The 24,413-nt window shown below is 35.3% G+C and overlaps 1 protein-coding gene across 1 annotated transcript in view; it reads right to left on the bottom strand.

Annotated features, from left to right (window-relative positions):
• LOC125658263 (myosin-VIIa-like) overlaps positions 1 to 24,413 on the bottom strand; it is a 61,837-nt gene that overhangs the window by 22,518 nt on the left and 14,906 nt on the right. Inside the window, exons 6-31 of the mRNA XM_048889471.2 lie at positions 24,091 to 24,347; positions 22,204 to 22,357; positions 21,126 to 21,202; positions 20,297 to 20,553; positions 20,097 to 20,175; positions 19,375 to 19,506; positions 19,048 to 19,183; positions 18,507 to 18,613; positions 17,396 to 17,533; positions 16,893 to 17,138; positions 15,271 to 15,450; positions 14,822 to 14,917; positions 12,207 to 12,329; positions 11,845 to 11,952; positions 11,586 to 11,717; positions 10,122 to 10,193; positions 9,132 to 9,344; positions 7,360 to 7,446; positions 6,714 to 6,809; positions 6,055 to 6,296; positions 3,780 to 3,897; positions 3,216 to 3,518; positions 2,825 to 3,052; positions 1,809 to 2,224; positions 875 to 1,044; positions 322 to 509 (exon numbers count right to left, since the gene is read on the bottom strand). Coding sequence (XP_048745428.2) covers positions 322 to 509; positions 875 to 1,044; positions 1,809 to 2,224; positions 2,825 to 3,052; positions 3,216 to 3,518; positions 3,780 to 3,897; positions 6,055 to 6,296; positions 6,714 to 6,809; positions 7,360 to 7,446; positions 9,132 to 9,344; positions 10,122 to 10,193; positions 11,586 to 11,717; positions 11,845 to 11,952; positions 12,207 to 12,329; positions 14,822 to 14,917; positions 15,271 to 15,450; positions 16,893 to 17,138; positions 17,396 to 17,533; positions 18,507 to 18,613; positions 19,048 to 19,183; positions 19,375 to 19,506; positions 20,097 to 20,175; positions 20,297 to 20,553; positions 21,126 to 21,202; positions 22,204 to 22,357; positions 24,091 to 24,347 — 4,355 coding nt within the window. The remainder of the gene's footprint in view (positions 1 to 321; positions 510 to 874; positions 1,045 to 1,808; positions 2,225 to 2,824; positions 3,053 to 3,215; positions 3,519 to 3,779; positions 3,898 to 6,054; positions 6,297 to 6,713; positions 6,810 to 7,359; positions 7,447 to 9,131; positions 9,345 to 10,121; positions 10,194 to 11,585; positions 11,718 to 11,844; positions 11,953 to 12,206; positions 12,330 to 14,821; positions 14,918 to 15,270; positions 15,451 to 16,892; positions 17,139 to 17,395; positions 17,534 to 18,506; positions 18,614 to 19,047; positions 19,184 to 19,374; positions 19,507 to 20,096; positions 20,176 to 20,296; positions 20,554 to 21,125; positions 21,203 to 22,203; positions 22,358 to 24,090; positions 24,348 to 24,413) is intronic.

Genomic DNA, 24,413 nt, shown 5'->3' with positions numbered 1-24,413 from the left:
ATTTTGGAGTTGATTTTGATTGAATAATGTTAAACATGTATGGCACCACTTTTTTAAAACGGGGTGTGTGTGAAGAACATCTGTAATGGTTCTAGCTGTTACAATAATCACAAATTTTATGATCCTTCACACATTTAAAGGCAATTGTGACTTTGAAAGTTAAGACTGAAATACTATAATGCGAATTTTAACTGGCATCTGAAATTTCCACCATTTGCTAAAGAAAAGCTAATGGCAGACTCATGAAAGTCTGGTGGAAAAGCAGATGGGAGACAACACCCATGAAAGTTTGGTGGGTGGAACATACACAATGTGACTCACCAATATCTCCTGCGGAGGTTTGGTGATGGTGGGCAGAACATATACACATTCTGCCGGGAAGTCCCCTTTCTTATTGGTGCGTACACACTCTCCGATACACCAGCCAGAGTTCATAACAGTCTCTCCATTCTGTTGGTCCAGGATAATCAGATCTCCCTTATTGAAGGACAGGAAAGACGAACCTTCTCCTACAAGATAGTCTCACACGTACTGAATGTGATCTACACTGAAACAATTATACAGTCGTATACAGGAGTCTTCACAGAATGCTATAGGTGTTACAATGTTTACTCGGCAGACACCAAATTACAGTTCTGGACATGAAGTTCAGTTATTTTAATGTGGAAATCCTGACTATTTCCTTCCAAAGAGATTCTGATTTTTGTATGTGACCTTACAAAGTTGTTGACATTTTACTACATCGACTTACCTGTCGAGAAATAGTCCTAACATTTTACTACATCAGCTTACCTGGTGGGGAATAGTTCTAGCATTTTACTTCATCAGCTTACCTGTCAAGAAATAGTCCTAACATTTTACATTATCAGCTTACCTGGAGAGGAATAGTCCTGCAGAGCTATCACAAATTTTGAACGTTTCTTCAGCCCCTCCAGGAATGTGACCACCAAGTCCCTGATATCTTCAGCATTAGGGGAGGTAAATGTGTACTCATCTCCCTTCACTGTGGCAAGAGTAAAGCTTTGGCCGTGCATTTTGCCAGTTCTACAAGTACAAGGGCACACAACATGGTTACCATGAGTAACATCACAGGTATATGTATCAACTGTGATAGTCGTTTGTTCATTTTTCAAAGATCCTTCTCTTATTTGGTGAACTTATGCTGCACGTGCCATGAAATACTATGTATCAATGAGTTGTGGAAATAACGTGTGTGTGTACAGGACGTTGAGAATTTAGGCGTTTCACAAAAAAGGTGCGACTGTCTGTGGGGCAGAAAGTTTGTACCCCAGTCTGCATACAGATATATATATATATATACACACACAGGAAATATTTCCACTTGAAGAGAAAACTTTCCATTAAGCACCGCTGTCCATGCTATTTGTAGAGTTGTTACTTACAATTTAATTCTAAGGCGATTCACTTCAAACATTTTGCCCCATTTTGATTAAAAAGAGGGAAAAAAACGCACTTGAATCAATTCTGTCTGTAATAATAATAGCAGAGGTCTATACCATACCACCCCTAATATAAAACATGGTCAAAATTCATTCCAATCCAACATCGAAACTAGCAGAAAGTGCGTTTACAATTCCCAATATAACAAAATGACCATGCCCAATTTATGTACAGAGAATTCCAACTAGAATTGTCCTATAGGGACTAATCCCCCCCCCCCCCCCCCCCCCCCCCGGGAGGGGGGTGTGTGTTAATTATACTAACATATTGTATATCTAATGGATGAAATGAAATGAATGGTACATGTATATCTTTAAGTCCAACATGGAGCCATGATAACAGCTTACCTGCTACTGGACACAGCTGTGATTTCAGGGAAAGACAACTCCAGGAGAACCTGTTCTTGATCATCCACTACATAAACACCTGTCCAGTTCACAGCAATAATCACATCGTTCTTTGGCAAACTAGGTCCCGCAAATTTGTAAGCTTCATAAAAGCGAGAAAACAGTAATGGCCATTTGTATTTTGCATAACTGACAATATCCTCCTTCACTTTCTGTGCTCTGATTTTTTCATTGGCAAAGTAAGAAATCTTCATTTTGTTTAATATTGTTGACAACCAAAAGGTGACAGCATTTTGTCGATTTAAAGCATGGTCAGGGATGTAAGAGGGCAGTAGAGTTTCCAGCCGCTCCGGGATGGGATTGCCTCCATGTTCTATATAGTACTGCTGGGCAGCAATCATACCCAGGTCATCCTCCTGTGGAAAAAAACAACAAATTCTCTATCAAAGTTCAAACACAGGCCAATTATTGAAGACACAGGTCAATTATTGAAAACACAGGTCAATTATTGAAGGCACAGGCCAATTATTGAAGACACAGGCCAATTATTGAAGACACAGAACAATTATTGAAGACTCGGGCCAATTATTGAAGACACAAGCCAATTATTGAAGACACAGAACAATTATTGAAGACACAAGCCAATATATTGAAGACACAGAACAATTATTGAAGACACGGGTCAATTATTGAAGACACAGGCCAATTATTGAAGACACAGGTCAATTATTGAAGACACAGAACAATTATTGAAGACACAGAACAATTATTGAAGACACGGGCCAATTATTGAAGACACAGAACAATTATTGAAGACTCGGGCCAATTATTGAATACCTCCACCCTCAAGTTACACGTTTACCTCGGCGTGTTAGAACTTTAATTAATTGGATATTGTTTTTATATTTAGTTACTAATCATAGAAATATGAAATGATATTCAAAAGTGTAGAACAACAAAATGAAATAAAATTAGAAATAATATCCATGACATGTACTGTTGGTTTTAATACTCACCTTATCACATCTATATTCACCAAACTTGATGCCCCTCACCACTTGCTGGTAAATCAGGTTTGTGGCCGCCAAATCTTCCCCAGGGTCATGCCATGGCGCAAAGATTTCTTTCCTGAAGAAGAGCCTCCATGGAGCGTTACGCTCCTGTGCACCCTGTTCTTTGGCGTATTGTTCACACTGAGAGATAGCATCCATAACATGGTCCCCTCCACTGCCTAGTGAGGACACCTGAAAATATACCCCCTCCTCTGTTAACATCCAGTAAGACTGCATCAGATAAAACTTCTCTAACTACAGATTCATGACTACTTAATATACCCCCTCCTCTGTTAACATCCAGTAAGACTGCATCAGATAAAACTTCTCTAACTACAGATTCATGACTACTTGCCTTGTCAAATAAAGCAATGTACAGAGAAAATCCAAACTGATCTCGGAGACCAATTTTTTCAGATAACTGTTGACAAAGTTCTCTTGCTGTTGTGGCTGAATCAGCTAAAAGTGTCTTTGTGTTTCCATCCATAAAAGTTATTGGAAGCATAAGTGGTTTTTTGGATTTTGTAGCCTGCAACTCCAGCCAACTTGGGGGCTGATTTCTTGTTCCATTTGCAAAGGTCCGCCTCAGTCTTTCCTCACAGTAAGGGGCATAACCTGGTGGTCCCTCGTGGATAAAGTTTCTTAGGTATTTTATAAACTGCACAAAAAAAAATATACAATGTCAACAGAATTTGAAAATCTTTCTTTCATTTCTTTGTTTTAATATACATTCTGACATGTAACTCTGTAATTGATATCATTCAGATATTCATCAACAGAGGAAAATCAAACCTCCATGATAAACTGTAAACATTCTAATTTCAGAACGAAACACTACTACAGGTGATATTTGGCCAGATAAGAAATCATGTCCTAATGATTGCACTGAACTCTTCCATACAGTTCAAAGTTTTCTCACCTTGTCTGTTGGGGCGAAACAGCCTACACAGAGAGACAGAAGAATCCATCCTCGCGCATGGCTGCTCTTCGTGGGGTTCTGTGTCAGCTGTTTGCAGATCTGGCAGTATATTTCATCTCTGAAAAAAAAAAAGGATAATCAATGAAAACGTAAGTTCTAATTACACTAGCTAACGATGCCAAGTTGAAGCTAACTAAACTTATTTCTTTTGGACAGGCACAGATTTGTGTTTCATCTAGAAGATTTCAACCCATAACCACTTTCTTTCTTTTCAAGGAAAAGAGCCAGGTATGTATTCAAAACTAATGGATGTCCCATGTTCAAATATCAAATTAACATACAGAAATAAAGCTCTGATGCTAAGCTATTTTTTGAAAACATTTATTTATGTTTTATACAAGTGAACCTTCACTATAGTTCCAGAGAAAAGACTTTTCAAAAACTTACAATTTATAGATACTCCATCATTGCATTTAATACAGCTCTTTCTAATCATAGGAGTCAGGTGGGAGGGGGTGGGCTGGGTTGGGTGAGGGAGTGATAGTGGTGGTCATTCATGACAAAATCAAAACAGATCGGTATCTAGTGCAAGAATGAATTTGACCCTCAAATTGTTTTAACATTTTTATTAAAAGACTTTTTCTCATATCTTGCCATGAAAATGGAATCATCCATTACACGGCTGCATCTCTATAATAAACTGAGGTTATTCTGTGGTTTATGAATTAATATTAGATAACAAAATTTAAATCTGTCTAAGAGTATCTTTAATTATGTCGATTGTTCTTCAGGAAATCATATTGAAAATTAATTCAATATTTCTAATTCTTTATTAGGGATCACCTGAATTTTCAATGGGTAAAATGTACAAAAATTGGAAACACAACAAGTTTTCTGCCAACTCACTAGTCAAGTTACCAGAATTGTTAAGAAAATCAATGATGAGTAATATTGAAATGTTAAATCTATCATTACATAATCATTATATAATGTCAAGGTCACTGTGGGTGTCTCAAGATATTTCCCAGTGTCATTTTGACAAGGTCATCACTGTGGAAAAAACTGAAAAATAAATTTAGTGTTTGGACTATGCTTTTCTTACAAAGCAATTTAAAATGTACTGTGTCTGAAATGAAACTTTTTAACAAAGAGACAGTAATTAAATGCTTATGTTTGACACATCTTTTTTTCTTTATTAATCTTCCATTATAGATATAAGGAAGTTTTCATTCAAATTTCCATTGTGACATCAATGGTTTGATCAGGACGTTAATTTCCTGGTTGTGAACTTCTGTTGACACTTCATGGCAACATTATGTTATAAATACTTTTAGTATTCTAAACAGATGTAACCTATGAGATGTATATCATCTAAATCAATTAAAATCTTTTAAAATTAACCAATGTACTTTCTGCTGAATCCCCATTGGTTGATCATCTGACAGACTGACATTCAGTACGATTTTATCAGAATTGTCATGACAGAAAAAACTTCCACGTTTGTGAATTAAGTGTTGACAATTTGCACACACAGTAAACATATCAATCAAAAGCAAGTGATAAATGGTGTAGGGGTGGTGTTAATCCCTCAGTACATACAATATACACAAGCAAGTGATAAATGGTGTAGGGGTGGTGTTAATCCCTCAGTACATACAATATACACAATCTAAATTCATAGGTTCATTAGAAGCTTATATTTCCATATGTACACTATTATAAAGAAAAATTGGGGGAGGGTTTAAACTAATACAATGTATTTCTGGTTAACTAATATGGTGTATTTCTGGTTAACTAATACAATGTATTTCTGGTTAACTAGTATCGTGTATTTCTGGTTAACTATTATGGTGTATTTCTGGTTAATTAATATGGTGTATTTCTGGTTAATTAATATGGTGTATTTCTGGTTAACTAGTATGGTGTATTTCTGGTTAACTAATACAATGTATTTCTGGTTAACTATTATGGTGTATTTCTGGTTAACTAGTATGGTGTATTTCTGGTTAACTAGTATGGTGTATTTCTGGTTAACTAGTATGGTGTATTTCCGGTTAACTAATATGGTATGGTTTAAACTTGAATGGTGTATTTCTGGTTTAAACTAGTACCGTAACGGTTATTTCTGGTTTAAACTAGTATGGTCTTGTTTAAACTAGTATGGTGTATTTCTGGTTTAAACTAGTATGGTGTATTTCTGATTTAAACTAGTATGGTGTATTTCTGGTTTAAACTAGTAGTATGGTGTATTACAAAGTCTGACAAACATGCTGACCGTAGATCAGGCCTGAGAATGCCGTGTCCGATGATAAAATGTAGCTTTTCCAAGTTAGATGAGGGTCTGTCCTCCAGCAGAGCATTACTGCCCCCAGCAGAGAAGCTACTGTCCAGTTCCTGCTGCAGCTTACGTGTGACCTCCTCAGTAAGCTTCGACTTCTTCTTCAATGTCAGAGACACAAGCTTCTTTCTAACACTTCTCTTCCCTGGTCCTCGAATTCCAGGAATTGGTTCTTTTTCCTACAACAATTAGTTCTTTCCAGATATATTCACAATTTTAGACATACATGTATAACTTTACTGCCTTGAAGCTAAGAGCTGTCTTAATGGGATTAATAGTAAACATACACAAAATGGATATATCTGAAAAATTGTATGAACTGAATACAATGCAAATACTTTCTAAATAACCTTTGATGCAACCTTGTATATATATGACACAACTTTTGAATTTAGCCATGCTGTGATTGGCTATTTTAAAAACAGTTTCATGATTATTCATTCTGATTTTCTAAGGGGAAAGAATTTGGATGTATCTCTAAACTTGCGTATTCAAAAGATTTTTTTGCTGTTAGTTATCATTAAACTAGATCATTCTGATTGCAGTTCAGGGAATAGATAGTCTGAAAACATATACTCCTAATTGTAACAACTTACAATATCCAATCCCATTCTTTGGGCTTCTTCCAAATCCTTTTTGTTAAATTTCCGCCCCAATGTTGAATAGATTTTTGTCATAACTGGTGTTGTGTCCTGAAAAATCAAGAGATTGTGATAAATGTCTCTCATATGTATGTACATGATAGCACTCTCATGTGTACATTGTACATTATAGCACTCTCATGTGTACATTGTACATTATAGCACTCTCATGTGTACATTGTACATTATAGCACTATCATGTGTACATTGCACATCATAGCACTCCCATGTGTACATTGCACATCATAGCACTCTCATGTGTACATTGTACATTATAGCACTCTCATGTGTACATTGTACATTATAGCACTCTCATGTGTACATTGTACATCATAGCACTCTCATATGTACATTGTACATCATAGCACTCTCATGTGTACATTGTACATTATAGGACTCTCATGTGTACATTGTACATTATAGCACCCTTGTACTGTATGTGCTGTACATTAGAGCACTTCAATATGCTAAAATATTGCATGATTACGACCCTCCTTCACTTTGAGATCCCATTTTCCAGAAAACCAAGTTATCAATAAGAGGAAAACCCATAGTTTTAACTAATTTTACATCTAAAAACTTTGAATTCATGCAGACCTACCCTGGATTCAGCCATGGCTGTGTGGTATTTAGGCTCCGGTAAATCTCCCATAAACCTTAATATTGTGATCCAAACAGCCAGCGCTGCCTGGAAAAAAAACGACGATAAATAATGAGTCAGGTCGATCATAATATCATTATAAATTTACCATTTCTCTACGAATTCATACCGTGTACTCCAGATGAATTGTAATCCATTGTTATTTAAAATATATCCAGAAAAATGGAATTGATGTCTTTTTATCCATTTTGGAAAAACGATTTTTTATACATGTATTTCAATCCTGATCAAATAAACCTATACAAATCTGAACTAAGTTAGTCACAGATTTGATATTTTGTGAATTTATTGTAATATATAAAATAAACTAAAAATTAAATTAAGCTGTCCATTTTGAATTACATGTACTACAGTATAATCTGTCTAAACCGGCTATGTGTGGTTCCAAAGAAATTGGCCGGTTTGCACAGAGTCTGGAGTGCAGAATGTTGAGAAGAATGAGAGTTGCTTTCCTTGTATTCATTGCTAACGTTTTATTATATCACAAAAGAATTCAAAATGTAAAAATATAAATGTCAGTGTTTTATTGTCGTGTTCATTTGAAAAAGTTTCAATTTTTATTAAACAGTTTAAAATCTGGGAATTATTCGCGCAATTTTCTGTTGGTAAATTGTCGATTTCGTCTACATCATCGCCGTTTAATCAAGTGCTACATTATGTTCGTTCGTCAAGTTTGTGTTGTGTTCGTCTAAAATTTGTCTTTTCCAGCTTTCATTGTAAATGTATCGCTTTCAACTGTCTCAATTTGTGAAACGGAATCTAATGTAATACCGAGTGATCGACTGGACATGGCGAGTTGTGCTAACTAACTGCATATCATCACTGTCCGACTCGCCGGAGAGTTCCGAGAAGTCCACGAGGGGAAACCCTGCTTTTGGAAAACATAACGGGATTGTTGCCGATTTTGTTTCATTGCAAGAATGTATCGAATTCATCGATTAATTGAACTTTGTCTTTTAATGTCAGTTCTCGTCTCTGTCGTTAGGGGGAGGGCGCCATTACCTCGTGCGTGGTGCTGTCATAATTGAAAAGTGCACCCCCTAAAAATCAGGTTTTATTTTAAACTGATCGCGACTCATCGCCAGTTACACTCGTTTACTTACCCGTGGCTTCCCTTGAGACACCCTTTGTGTACACCGCACGTGATCGATCGAATACCGCGAGGTTGGTCATCGGGGGGGTGGGGTGGCTGGTTTAAATGCAATAATTAGAGCTAATCACGAGCAGTTGGGACCTTGTGTACACCGAATACAATTAGGGTGGTGTATCATCGAGAGGCCGGTTTACACAGGATAATTAAAGTTAATTGAGAGCAGTTGGGACTGTGTAAGCCGGCCGGTATACAGAATACGCAGTATCCGGAGTACAGGGAATTATTAATAAAGGATTTGTTAAAGAAATGTTAGGGATATATTTTGTGGCCGGAATTGACAGAGCGCCGGAGTACTCAGAGGCCGGTTTGGACAAATTATACTGTATATTATACTGTACTATATACATGAAATGACTAGTCCTGGTAACTTCTCTAATCAAGGTACTACCATGTTAAAACCATGATCGGACAACGATTAAGGACTATTTTTTGAAGTGTATGAATATGATTAATGGACTGTGTACTTTGTCACAACAGTCAAACAGCTATGGAGCTTCATCACTAATTTAATAGCAAAGAACCTCAAAAATGTTTTTAAATAAGTATAATTGAAATTTACGAGTTTATCTCCATCACTAGTCAGGGGCAGCAGTGGCTCCCTCAGAACACGTCGGATATAACTATGTGAGGCATTGTTCTTGAAGTACATGGCAGCAAACTTTGAAAATTTATACTCTGACAGATCTTCTTCATCATCTGGAAGTGGTATTGCCATTTCATCCAAATCTAACCCATTCTCCGATATCATGCGTCTTCGTTTCTCCTCAAGGTCCTGTATAGATATCAATGATCATTAAGTTTAGTAATCTGAGGTCACCTCCTCGAGGTTCTGTGCAGATATATCATTAAGTTTAGTAATCTGAGGTCACCTCCTTGAGGTTCTGTGCAGATATATCATTAAGTTTAGTAATCTGAGGTCACCTCCTCAAGGTCCTGTATAGATATCAATGATCATTAAGTTTAGTAATCTGAGGTCACCTCCTCAAGGTCCTGTATAGATATCAATGATAATTAAGTTTAGTAATCTGAGGTCACCTCCTTGAGGTTCTGTGCAGATATATCATTAAGTTTAGTAATTTTAGACTCAACATCTGATGTCACCTAGAAATCCACAGCACCGGACCTTAAAATCTACGTGTGTGTGTCTGTTGGTGAATACACAGCTATTAACACATAATCATTCTGGGTAAAAGTAAAGTGTGCAAGTTGAAACAGACTGAAGATGTTGTGCCGGCCCACACGTGTTGACAGATGGCTTGGCAGAGAATTGAAATGATTATAGGACTTTCAGATCTGCAAAGTAGGCCCACAAAAAACATACCGCTCTCAAGACATGGTCTATTGCAATGATTCCCAGACTTACCATGAATGGATGTACCAATCATTGACTTACCACGAATGGATGTACCAATCATTGTCTTACCATGAATGGATGTACCAATCATTGTCTTACCATGAATGAATTCACCAATCATTATCATTGACTTACCATGAATGAATTCACCAATCATTGACTTACCATGAATGAATTCACCAATCACTGACTTACCATGAATGGATATGGTGCATCACCTTGCTGTTCATTCCCATCTTCATCAAAGATATCAAATATTTCTTCCACCTGAAATACACATGCAACTAAAATAAAATGTAACCAACAACAACAAATTTTCCAATCAGGTAGTGCATTAGACTCATTTAGTGATGGGTCAACAATGGAATGCCAATCACTTATTGACCTCCATTGTGTTTATAGATTGCAGTTTTCATAAGCTTTGAATAAAAGATAAGCAAGAGCTATCAGAAATAGGTCAAAGTCCAAGGTTACTAGGTCAAAAGTTTTGATACCATATCAAAGACCTGGTCATGAGGCATCTAACTATGAAATATCAAATCCCTATCCCCTTGGTTCAAAAGATATAGCGCTTTTGAAAAGTAGGTCAAAGTCCATGGTCAATAGTTCTGGTAACAAAAGAAATGTCTTCTAATGAGGCATCTACATGTGAAACATCAAAGCCCTATCACTCTTGGTTCAAAAGATATAACCCAGGTTAAAGTTTTTAAAAGTAGGCCAAAGTTCAAGGCAAATGTCATTAGGTCTTGTACTCTTCATGAGGCATCTATATGTAAATTTTCAAAGCCCTATCCGAATTGGTTCAAAAGATATAGCCCAGGTTAATGATTTTGAAAAGTAGGTCAAAGTCCAAGGTCACTAGGTCAAAAGTCTTGATACCAAAACAAAGGTCATTTCATGAGGCATCTATATGTAAAATATGAAAATCCTATTCCCCTTGGTTACAAAGATACAGCTCAGGTTAAGTTTTTTCCTTAAAGTATGACGTCGATGCTGACGTCAAACAATAGCTCTCCGGACAGTCATCCTAGTGAGCTAAAAACACATCGCGTAAAACACGAAATAACAACGAATGACTTGATATTTTTCACTTCCATGAAAACAATATGACAACACCAAAGAAATGGAAATGATTGCCAATGAATGGTGATACATGTACAAATATGAACAAGAGTCAGTGCCGACCACTCAGCATATTTGGGTATGCCCTCCTAGTTCACTTTTCAGTTTGAAATTTTGCAAGGTGAAATAAATACATGTGATTATACATTAGTATTGATAAATCTTTTGAAACCAAACTTGATTTTGTTTAGAGTTTGATATAAAAGAAATAGTTTTAAAATTTTCTGATTGATTTTAATCATAATCTTACAATTATTTCTGATTAACAAATTATGAAAATTTTCCGATTTCCCATCATACATTCATTTGCCTGAAAACGATTTGAGAGTATAAACAAATGCTTTAGAAGAAATATCAGTGATCAGAAATTCAGGTAACTGAATCGATAAAAAAGACTGCAGAGCACAGCCAGAAATTCAGGTAACTGAAATGATAATATAGACTGCAGATTGCAACCCGTAGACCACAGCCAGAAATTCAGGTAACTGAATCGATAATAAAGACCGCAGATTGCCTGCAGAGCACAGCATTCCTCACCAGCTTAGAGTCACTGACTGTCTCATTCTTCTTCCTCTCTGCCAGATCAATCTGTTCCTTTTTATGCATGATTTCAGATTTCTGCTTCTGTTCTTCTTCATTTACCTCCTGTTCCATCTTTGCCAATCTTTCCTGAAGAAGTAATATATGATTTGATGCATAAGAATAAGATTTAGTCCTAACATTGAAGCTGTATTGGCCTCCTCCTAGACAACACTTAGACCTGCTAATAACTACAACTTGTTGAGGATGCACACACCTTATACAGCCGCTCTGCCTCTTGCTTGGCCTTCTTGTCGTTCATTTTTTTCTTGAGTCTTTGCTCTTCCTCTAATCTCAGTCTTTCTGCTTCCTTGAGTTTCTGATACTGAAATCAAATGAGATACACTTGTGCTAAATTTCACAAAGCAAAAGAGGGGAATTTAGATTGAAAACAGTAAAAAAAAAATTCATGTTTATTCAAAATTATTCCAAGCCACACCATTTTACAGGAACTGGCCTTGCCACATATAACATTTATTAAATGCATTGAATTCCTATCAACACAATATCATGTTGTATCAGATGGTATTATAATCAGAAAACTAAAATGATGTGGTTTCAAGCAATATTTAAACTAACCTCAATCTTTTGCCTCAGATACTTCTTCTTGGCTATCAGAGTTCGGATGCATGCCTGCAGTTTGACAATCGATGTCATTCTCTTGGATGCCCACTGTCTCACTAAGTAGCCTCGACAGTATCTCTACAAAACATGTCATCAGAAAAGTATACAGACAGCATTGTCACTCTACAAAACATGTCATCAGAAAAGTATACAGACAGCATTGTCACTCTACAAAACATGTCATCAGAAAAGTGTATAGACAGCATTGTCACTCTACAAAACATGTCATCAGAAAAGTATACAGACAGCATTGTCACTCTACAAAACATGTCATCAGAAAAGTATACAGACAGCATTGTCACTCTACAAAACATGTCATCAGAAAAGTGTAGACAGCATGGTCACTCTACAAAACATGTCATCAGAAAAGTGTAGACAGCATTGTCACTCTACAAAACATGTCATCAGAAAAGTATACAGACAGCATTGTCACTCTACAAAACATGTCATCAGAAAAGTGTAGACAGCATTGTCACTCTACAAAACATGTCATCAGAAAAGTGTAGACAGCATTGTCACTCTACAAAACATGTTGTCAGAAAAGTGTAGACAGCATTGCCACTCTACAAAACATGTTGTCAGAAAAGTGTAGACAGCATTGTCACTCTACAAAACATGTCATCAGAAAAGTGTAGACAGCATTGTCACTCTACAAAACATGTCATCAGAAAAATATACAGAGAGCATTGTCACTCTACAAAACATGTCATCAGAAAAGTGTATAGACAGCATTGTCACTCTACAAAACATGTCATCAGAAAAGTGTAGACAGCATTGTCACTCTACAAAACATGTCATCAGAAAAATATACAGAGAGCATTGTCACTCTACAAAACATGTCATCAGAAAAGTGTATAGACAGCATTGTCACTCTACAAAACATGTCATCAGAAAAGTGTAGACAGCATTGTCACTCTACAAAACATGTCATCAGAAAAATATACAGAGAGCATTGTCACTCTACAAAACATGTCATCAGAAAAGTGTATAGACAGCATTGTCACTCTACAAAACATGTCATCAGAAAAGTGTAGACAGCATTGTCACTCTACAAAACATGTCATCAGAAAAATATACAGAGAGCATTGTCACTCTACAAAACATGTCATCAGAAAAGTGTATAGACAGCATTGTCACTCTACAAAACATGTTGTCAGAAAAGTGTAGACAGCATTGTCACTCTACAAAGAATCCAGTCACATGCAGAACTCTTGAGAACTTCATGTACAAACAAACAAGAAAGTGTTCTTCATCTTTAACAATTCAGAGTCGTACGATATAACATGTTTTGTGGCAGCTTACACTTTATAAACCACTTTTAAAAATGTGTAAACAATCCTATATTCCAAGTTACATTGTTTAAATGAATCAGTAATGAATTCCCATCTTTATCATTTTCTAAAATATTATGTAGTTCATATCATTTTTATCAATACGGAGATCTGTGATTCAGAAGTGAAACAATAATTGTGATGTTCTACCAACACGTAATGCTAAATAGCAAACATGTTGCTATTCACTATTTCAAGGAATGCCAATCCACCAATCAAATTATGCTTCATATTGAAATAACATTATACAAATGTATAATATACCGAAAAACTGGAATTACTTTGTCCTACTTCAAATGTTTGGCTTTTTGAGGTATTTAGTTTGGCATTTCTAGCTGATGATTTATGGCTTTTTGAGGTATTTAGTTTGGCATTTCTAGCTGGTGATTTATGGCTTTTTGAGGTATTTAATTTGGCATTTCTAATTGGTGATTTATGGTTTTTTGAGGTATTTGGTTTGGCATTTCTAGCTGGTGATTTATGGCTTTTTGAGGTATTTAGTTTGGGGGTCACTTCAAAATCTAGCTGTCATATCAGTAGATATGGAATTATCTGTAGTAGTATTAATTGTAAAAAAAAAAATGTTATCAGAAATAAAAATCAATAAATTTACACCATATTACAATAGAAATTTAAGTCTGTAAGAACAAATGAATATGAGGAACTATTGAAAGATAAATCAGCTGATCATGCAGCTAGCCGTGAAGGTGTGAATTAAGACACAAAGTATATGCACTAAATTATGACAGCTGTGATTATTCCCATAAATATCAGACTTATACATGTAGATACAATATCTAATCCTACTTATTCTATAAAAGTTAAATCGAATCATGCATGCATGATCATTGCATTTGTTTGCCATGTTTGTAATACTATAAAGAAAATAGAGTTCATTTTTGTTTTGTTTTAAGGCACAGTTAAGAATTTTTCCCTCATTGTTATTGAGAAGATCAATTAATTTTCAAAATGACTCTCCTGTATGTTAACAATTTTCCTAAATAAATCATTTTCCCTTGGAAGAGGGCAACAGTCCTGAATTAAATTTTTTTTAAAATACCACCAAAAAACAAAGCCTCTTATAAAATGGACTAAGCTGTACAGGAAAAACGTTTTAAAAATGTGGGAAATTAGCAGACCGATAATCTTATAAGCATAGTCTTTGTGAAGGAAGCCTACATATACAGCTTGAACTTTTAGCTCAGACAAGACAGAAATGATTTGACATATATACATTACCTGCAGATTGATCATCACACTCCTGACTGCGTTAAACCGAGCAGTCAAAATACGAGACCTTATCATTGCTTGTAGTCTCAGATAGCCTTGTTTGATCTGCAAAATACATACAAATATCATGTCACTGTGCACCAGTGTTTATGAAGGAAAATTCACATTATCAGTGTTCCAATGTCTCCTAAACTTCTAGATTTCCAGAAAATATAATTTTTAAAAAACATACTCCTACCTTAAATAAATTGTCACCAAATTTCAAATTCAGGGCTAGCTATTACTGGTATTTCTCACTATCATGTCTATACTATTAGGAAATTCATACCATCTCTCAATAATTAAACTACCAATTCTTAATACTATACATTTAAAATAAGGCTGTATAGTTTTGTTTTTAAAAATGATTTAAACATGATATATTCTACAAGAACTTTGTCTGATGTTTCAACACCCACCATTAAGAACCTCTTTCTGGCTATGTACGCCCTCCATGTCGTCTGCATGGTGATGCAGCTGTCCTTCATTTTAAGGAAACGCCTTCTACAATGCCATGCCCTTATGGTCTTTTGAAGTATCAGTATTTTTTTGGTCAACTCTTTTTCACGACACTGCTCCATGTAAACATCCTGGGCATCCTGTGAACAATCAATGAAATATATAGCAGCTGTGTTGGTAAATACAGATCCTGTGTGACTTTTCTGTGGATCTATTTTCATTTTATTTTTACTATCTGTAGTGACAGAGTTTTTTTTTACATGTAGGTTAAAAATTAATCTAACTGGTGATAACGGTAAAACACGATAAAATTGCTGCTAAAATTCCACCGCTTTCAGTAAGAAATGATTATTAAACTCGAAACCATCTCCAATTGTTTTATATCTTACACTGACTTCTAGAATTTTCTTTGAAAGTTTTCTTAACTTATGATTCTAGCAGCAATTTCTATGTACATTAGTTTATTCCCATTTAAATAGTGCATAAAAAGACTTTACCAGTATGTGGCGTAGTATCATATGTTTGCAGTTTTATTTCAGTGCATGACAGAGGAAAAGCAGACCAACATGCTAAATGGAATCTTTCTTTCCATTCAATAAAATTGTCAATGAATGAAATCAACATACTTTTATAATATCGATCATAAATTCTTAGTGTTTCACATGAGTGTTTCACTTATATATTCCATGGCATATATTTTAATTATTCCATATTTTCACAAGTTAATAAATTCTGTACATGTGTCATCATCACTCGATGTATAGTTAATGACATCATCAGTTTCGTTTCATTTTGATGTTTCTTTCAATCTTAGTAGCTGACTGGTTTATCTTATGTCTGAATGAAACTTACGTCAGAGTAAAATTGGAATTTAACAAGTTGTGTTTGTGAAACACAAATGCCCCCCGATAATGGCCAAGTCCAAATATGGCCATTGTCACAATCTTGGTACCATAAGAGAGATCTTGTCACAAGAAATGCTCATGTGCAATATGAAAGCTCCAATATTTACCATTTAGAAATTATGACCAATGTCAAAATTTTTAAAAGTAGGTCAAACTCCAAGGTCACAGAGTCAAACATTTTGGTACCCACAGAAAGGTATTGTAACAAGGAATACTCATGTGAAATATCAAAGCTCTAGCACTTCCTGTTCAAAAGTAATTAGCAAGGTTAATGTTTTCAAAAAGTAGGTCAAATGCCAAGGTCAATGAGTCAAAAATGTTGGTACCCACAGAAAGCTCTTGTCACAAGGAATACTCATGTGAAATATCAAAGCTCTAGCACTTCCTGTTCAAAAGTTATTAGCAAGGTTAAAGTTTCAGACAGAATGACAGACAGGACAATAACAATATGCCCCCCAATCTTCGATCTCAGGGGCATAAAAATACTGAATATAAATATGCATACTTAGTGATATGGTACTACTTAATTATTTCAATTAAGACATCAACGTCACATGGTTTTGTGGATTTTATTCCAGCAAAGGTTTTCATGACATGCCTTAACATACCCGCCATGAATACAAAAGAAAACAGGTTGAAGTTTCTTTTTGAATTGGTAAGCTGTATATATAGTTTACCTTGAGGAAGACTTTCGTTTTTCCTATCTGGTAATCCTCACCAGCTAAAACGATGGAGCAGATTTTGTTTGAGGCTGCTCTACATTCTTCTTTGTGAGAAGGCCCCATCCCAGGAGCCAAGATTCTATAGCGATCTACAAAGTCCCGGAATTTATGTCGGATTGGATATCCTGCTCGTCGGATTCGAATTGTCTCCATCATCCCGGAGTATCGTAGCTGTTTGCAACACAGTTGTCTATCAAATTCCTTTTTAGAAAACAATTCAGCATCTTTAGAATATATGAAACATCACATTGGAATAAGATTGCAATACTTCATCAAATTTATGTGAATTTCAGCCACTAAGTGATGGTTATATTGACATGAACGCTTAAATAGGGCTTAAATTACTATTCATAAATGTAAATAGTCTTTTATCTTTTAGTGGTGGCTGCTCATTTTAGTTGAGTCAAACATTTTTCAAACAGTTTCACCATATTGTTTTACTGTTAACTAGTATTTACCAATGGTTTTTTGTATTCATTAGGTTTGACACATCTGACAAAAAATGGCTGGCAAGCTCCAAGAGTCTTCATAAGCAGTTCCAGGGATTTCTTAAACTGAGATCCAAGAGTGGGTGCTCTTTTCTTTGTATCTGATCCCTGTATAGAAGGTGGTAAGTAATTACTTCATAATCATACATGTACAACACACTTTATCTGTGTTTCACAATCCCATCAACACAGTCTGTATACTTATGTTTTGCAATTATACCAACTCATTCTTTTAAATTTTTCAAGAACAGTTTTCTTACAAAAATAAATTTTAAACCATGCTTTAATCATCTATAAATTATATACTTACACTATACGAGGGTTACTGCAGTCACAAAAGAGTTTACAAGAACGAACCATCTTAGGGCTGTTCCAGTAATGGGGTGGGGGAAGGCACTTGACAATTAGGATGACTAACCACAGAAGTGATTTTGGTACACTCCTATCCACCCATAGAGGCAAATAATGAAGCCTTATAGGCACTTGTTAATTTATTCGAAAAGTAGAATTCAAAATATTCCCATTAAATCAGAATTTTTTCCCATCCTACAGCACAATTTTCTCACAGATGATATGGTTTGGTAAAATAACCACCCATTGAACAATTTTTGTACAAAAGCTACCCACCATTGAATCAGTATCCCATCAGTGTGAATCACCAATAGAATTTTTAAAAACTGCCTTCCCCGGGTACCCCATGTTTTTAATGGAACGGCCCTCGATCAGTAATTGAAATGCTAGTCCCAGTAAGTTCATTGGTACATGTACGTGTATGCCGACAGTAAAAATTTCCTTTTTAGTGCAAAGGGGATTGAAACATTTCTCTACAATTGACTGAGCATCTTTCAGTGCTGCCTTGAAGGATTTGATCATTGTGAAAATCGTGTAGAAGACAAACTGATTGTGAATGACCCCAAACAATTGAGTCACATTCATGCATGTGATATATAACAGAATCTGAGCTCTTGAGAGGATTCCTGCCACTAGTTCCCAGGCTTTTATTTTTACAGAATATTCAATCCCTTGAAGTAGAATTATTTAGACAACCTCCATCATAGATTAAATGTAATAAAAACCATACCATGTTAATGTCGCTGGTGAAGAGGTTGACCAGGAATTTGTTGGAGGATGTCTGAATAAGCCCAAGTAAATCTGGACTAAAGGTGTCTCTGTTCTTCTCGAGAAAACCTGTTATAAAAAAACAAAGATTCATCAAAACCATCCTGTCAACATCTTTATCAACATCACAGTCATCCTGTCAACATCATCATCAACATCACAACCATCCTGTCAACACCCTAATCAATGACAACTAGCTCAGTCATTATCATAATGAAAAATAGTCTTCTCTACATTCACATACATGCTCTGTATCAGAATACAAGATATGCAAACAGCTATAGGAAAACAACCCATGAAAATGATATCAGCCTAAAGTGTCTGATTTGTTTTTGTATTTCATACCAAAATAAATATCTAGAAACCTTTCTTATTGAAGTCTGGCAAAATGGTAGTATCTGTTGAGCTGTATCAGACAAATCTTGCAATAAATCCCTTACGATGAAGTTTTTAATACAGTCCATATTGAGCTGCTTGAAACATTTCTAGCTATAAATTAATACCTTTACAGTCGTAGAAGACCACACCAGCAAAGTGATTTAGACCAAACTGAAGATTAATGTTGGATTTTGGCTGAAGGTAATTTTTGTTATTTCTGTGGTTGTTGTTAAATTTTTCCAACATGCTGCGGTCTGTTCCCTACAATGGAATAACAACATCATAATGACTGATACAAACATTTCACAAAAAAACCACATCACCATAGTTACTGATACAAACATTTCACAAAAAAAACACATCACCATAGTTACTGATACAAACATTTCACAAAAAACACATCTTTCTATAGATATCAATATCCAAAATCATGCAATGAAATATTTGCCTACCCGAGGAAATTTGCTTTCTTCATCTACTAAGGAAATAAGATTCATTGGTTTGGCCCCGATCAAATCGAGTGCATCTTGGTTGTCCACAAACTCAATGTGTTTCCAATTGATCCCTTCATTATCATACTCCTCCTGCAAAAATGAGAAAACAATCAAGCAAGCCATTTACAGGAACTTTAAATGAAATGACCATAAACTCTCAGAATTTGTTCTTAAGTCCAAGCAACATCTAAATATGTTTTGTCGAAAATCTAGTTAAGAAAATAGGTCTGAAACGATTCACCTTGGGTTTTTTGTTTTGTTACTTTTTTTTCTTTTTCAGATTATAAGTCTGGTTTTTCATAATTTGTTATAAAGTTCAAGTAGCATTACATTTTATGCTCAGTCCAAAATCTTGTTTAAATACAATAGGTCTGAATTATGATTCACCATGGTTTTGGTTTTGTTACATTTTTTCTCGTTTTTTCTATAACATAAGTTAGGATTAATGCACATATACTTTGATTAGTAAACAACCTTAAAAATAACGGTCACACTAAAAAATTCATTCAGTTGTACTTTGTCATCAAAATAACTTGTAAAAGGGGGGGGGGGGGTTGAATTGTTCCTGTACTAAAAGGCAGTGTGATTTATAAACATATTATAAGTGGAATACTATCTAGCACTGCTTTAAAATTCTCACGAAAAGAATGAGTAATTCCCAGCTAAACACCTGTACAAACCTGTTCTAACTTGAATATGTGTCTGACAAAAAACTGCTGTAGGTTTTCATTGGCGTAATTGATACACAGCTGCTCAAAGCTATAAAAAAAATTTATAAACAATTAATATGTTTTATAAATTATTTAATTATGTACTACAACATACATACAGTTATTTATTAAAAACACCTGTAGACAAAATCATAGTTTATAACTCTTACCTATTCACATCAAAACTCTCAAAGCCAAAAATGTCCAAGACTCCAATAGAGGTTCGGAAGCGGTTTGTCTGTGCTTGCTTGTAGATAGCACCATTGATTTTATTGACAATCCAAACAAACATGCGACCATAAATTCCCTTGACAAAAGCATCGCGGACATCAGCAGCCCCATGACTGCCCATGGTTACCGTGACACTCTCTCCGCGAGTCACTATTGTCCTCGTGGTCAGCACGTCTATCAGGTCCTGTGACCTAACCTGTCATACATCATAAAACTGATATATCAAAAATTAACATCATATGTGCATAGTGCAATTACAAACTAATGCTGGGATACAATGATATTTTGTTTTGTTTCTATTTCTTTTTTCTTCTTCTCACTCTTAAATTACTTTGTATAATTATTGATAATCTATATATTACATGTATTTTCTTCAAATGAGAAGATTTTATATTTCAGGACAAAGCTAAGTAATATATGTTGTGAAGAGGAAAAAGAAACCAGTTTATTTTGTAGGATGAAAATAAGATTAGGTTTAAGATTAAAAACAAATATATTTGAATTGCTAAGGGAAGAGAGTAGAAATCCAAATGAATGTAATCCGAATTTTTTCGAATATTTTTCACAACTTTTATAAATATTTTTTGTTATAAAAAAACCCTGAACTTTACCAACAGACAGATATTACACAATATTCTGTGTATGTTACTAGCACAAAGAGGACAAAAGAGTAGAATAATCCAATGAATGCATTTCATGACTCTAGATTTGCCTTATAACTTTTGATTTGGCTATTCATTGTATTCACCTGGGTTTATCTTCACTGACCTCAAAAAGCCTGGCCGTCTTGTTAATATACTGGATGTCCTGCACCTCACTGGCCTCTATGTTGTCCATTTCTATGGCTACAAATGTATTCAGGATACTGATAATCCAATCAACTTACAGGTAACAAATGTATACACGGATACTGATAATCCAATCAACTTACTGGTTACAAATGTATACACGGATACTGATAATCCAATCAACTTACTGGTTACAAATGTATACACAGATACTGATAATCCAATCATTTTACTGATTACAAATGTATACACAGATACTGATAATCCAATCAACTTACTGATTACAAATGTATACACAGATACTGATAATCCAATCAACTTACTGATTACAAATGTATACACAGATACTGATAATCCAATCAACTTACTGATTACAAATGTATACACAGATACTGATAATCCAATCAACTTACTGATTACAAATGTATACACAGATACTGATAATCCAATCAACTTACTGATTACAAATGTATACACAGATATTGATAATCCAATCAACTTACTGGTTACAAATGTATACAATGATACTGATAATCCAATCAACCTACTGATTACAAATGTATACAATGATACTGTTAATCCACTCAACATACTGGTTACAAATGTATACACAAATACTGACAACCCTCTGTCATTATACACCTCTAATAAATGTCAATTTCATTTGATTAATTATGTATGCAAAATTATCAAATATTTTGTTTGTTTGGTTTTTTTTTAATCAGCTTACAGAATCACTGATCAATGTCATCAGTATCCCTTTTATAAGCATACAGTGTAACAATATTACAGAGAACATACTTACAATGAATTCATGCACATTAACATTGGTGCTTGACGATTTGGAATAATGAAGTCAATATGGATAATTAGTGGCATCAGTCCAAAATGGCTGTGATACTTGTGCAGACGGTTTTACAATTTTCAGTCACTTTTAAGCTATTACGGATCCTTATTAACTGGGGTAAGAAGTGCATATAACCTTTACTCATGAACCTAAGTAGCTGTGATTCAAAAGTTACAAAGATGTCAGAGAATGCCAATGAAAAAAACAGTACCATTGTATTTAATGTTTCCAACATGAAGAAGGGCGGCGAGAATTTTGAGTATATCCCACACTTCTGTGTCTTTAAACATGAGAACCTTCATGGCAGATCTTATGTCCGCAAATTCCTTCGCATCATCACGGCCTTCACAAGTGATGGATCCACCCTACAAGAGACAGATTTAACGACCAGCAGTTAGAAACCCTGTATGTGGGTTGTGTACCAGCTTAGCAGTTAGAAACCCTGTATGTGGGTTGTGTACCAGCTTAGCAGTTAGAAACCCTGTATGTGGGTTGTGAACCAGCTTAGCAGTTAGAAACCCTGTATGTGGGTTGTGTACCAGCTTAGCAGTTAGAAACCCTGTATGTGGGTTGTGTAACTGGTCATTTTTGTCAGAATATGAAACTTCCATGGTAATCAAAAAGCATATTAAATCATGCCCAAAGTAGTGTTGCATATTTTATGTTCTTTTTAAGAATGTGGAGAATAAAAGTTATTGATTTAATTGGTGAAAGGGATTAGTATACCTGTGCATGTTTACAGGAAAATGATGTGAAGGTTTGTATTTTAAATGTTACTTGTGTGAGGTACAGTGCAATCATTAGATTTCATACATGTAGGTTCTCAATTTTCGTGGATTTTGTGAGTGCCCTAATACTATAAATTTCAAACCATCATGAAATACACAATTCACACCATGTTTCAATCTACAGAAACCATATCCAGGAATTGATAATACACAATTCACACCATGTTTCAATCTACAGAAACAATATCCAGGAATTGATATCCCAACAGAACTGTGAAATCTGGACAATCCACGAAAATTGGCCCCTACAAATCTAAATGATTCCACAGTACCAGTAACCGGTGTGTGGTTTGTATGTTACCTGTGTGAGATAGTTACCTGTGTGTGGTTTGTATGTTACCTGTGTGAGATGGTTACCTGTGTGTGGTTTGTATGTTACCTGTGTGAGATAGTTACCTGTGTATGGTTTTTATGTTAACTGTGTGAGATAGCTACCTGTGTATGGTTTGTATGTTACCTATGTGAGATGGTTACCTGTGTGAGATAGTTACCAGTATGAGATAGTTACCAGTGTGAGATAGTTACCTGTGTGTGGTTTGTATGTTACCTGTGTGAGATAGTTACCTGTGTGTGGTTTGTATGTTACCTGTGTGAGATAGTTACCAGTGTGAGATAGTTACCTGTGTGTGGTTTTTATGTTACCTGTGTGAGATAGTTACCTGTGTGTGGTTTGTATGTTACCTGTGTGAGATAGTTACCTATGTATGGTTTTTAAGTTACCCATGTGAGATAGTTACCTGTGTGTGGTTTGTATTATGTTACCTGTGTGAGATAATTACCTATGTGAGATAGTTATCTGTGTGTGGTTTGTATTATGTTACCTGTGTGAGATAGTTACCTATGTATGGTTTGTATGTTACCTGTGTGAGATAGTTACCTGTGTATGGTTTTTATGTTACCTGTGCGAGATAGTTACCTGTGTGTGGTTTGTATGTTACCTGTGTGAGATAGTTACTTATGTATGGTTTGTATGTTACCTGTGTGAGATAGTTACCTGTGTGTGGTTTGTATGTTACCTGTGTGAGATAGTTACCTGTGTATGGTTTGTATTATGTTACCTGTGTGAGATAGTTACCTATGTTTGGTTTGTATGTTACCTGTGTGAGATAGTTACATGTGTGAGATAATTACCTGTGTGAGATAGTTACCTGTGTGAGATAGTTACCTGTGTATGGTTTGTATTACGTTACTTGTGTGAGATAGTTACCTGTGTGTGGTTTGTATTATGTTACCTGGGTGAGATAGTTACCTGTGTGTGATTTGTATGTTACCTGTGTGAGATAGTTACCTGTGTGTGATTTGTATGTTACCTGTGTGAGATACCAGTAATTTGTGGCATCTGTCACATCTAATTTCTTCTTTTCTTCTGTCGTCATCCCGACCAACATGCAGTAAAAGATGTGGTAATTCCGTTCGTCATGAGCCTGTGTTACAATTCGAGATTTTTCTAGTAAATACTGCTCTATCTTTGCTCCTTCTATAGATCCCTTCTGATTGAAGTGAATGTCTATGTACTTTCCAAATCTACTGGAGTTATCATTTCGGATGGTTTTTGCATTTCCAAAAGCTGCAAAATATTTAGTTTCAAAATAAATGAAGCATAACTATTCAAATAAACTTCTACAAAGTTCTG

The sequence above is a fragment of the Ostrea edulis genome, chromosome 9, assembly GCF_947568905.1.
Source record: "Ostrea edulis chromosome 9, xbOstEdul1.1, whole genome shotgun sequence".
Classification (NCBI taxonomy): domain Eukaryota; kingdom Metazoa; phylum Mollusca; class Bivalvia; order Ostreida; family Ostreidae; genus Ostrea; species Ostrea edulis.
The sequence above is the reverse complement of the archived record's forward strand: the minus strand, read 5'-3'. Positions and strand labels throughout refer to the sequence as shown.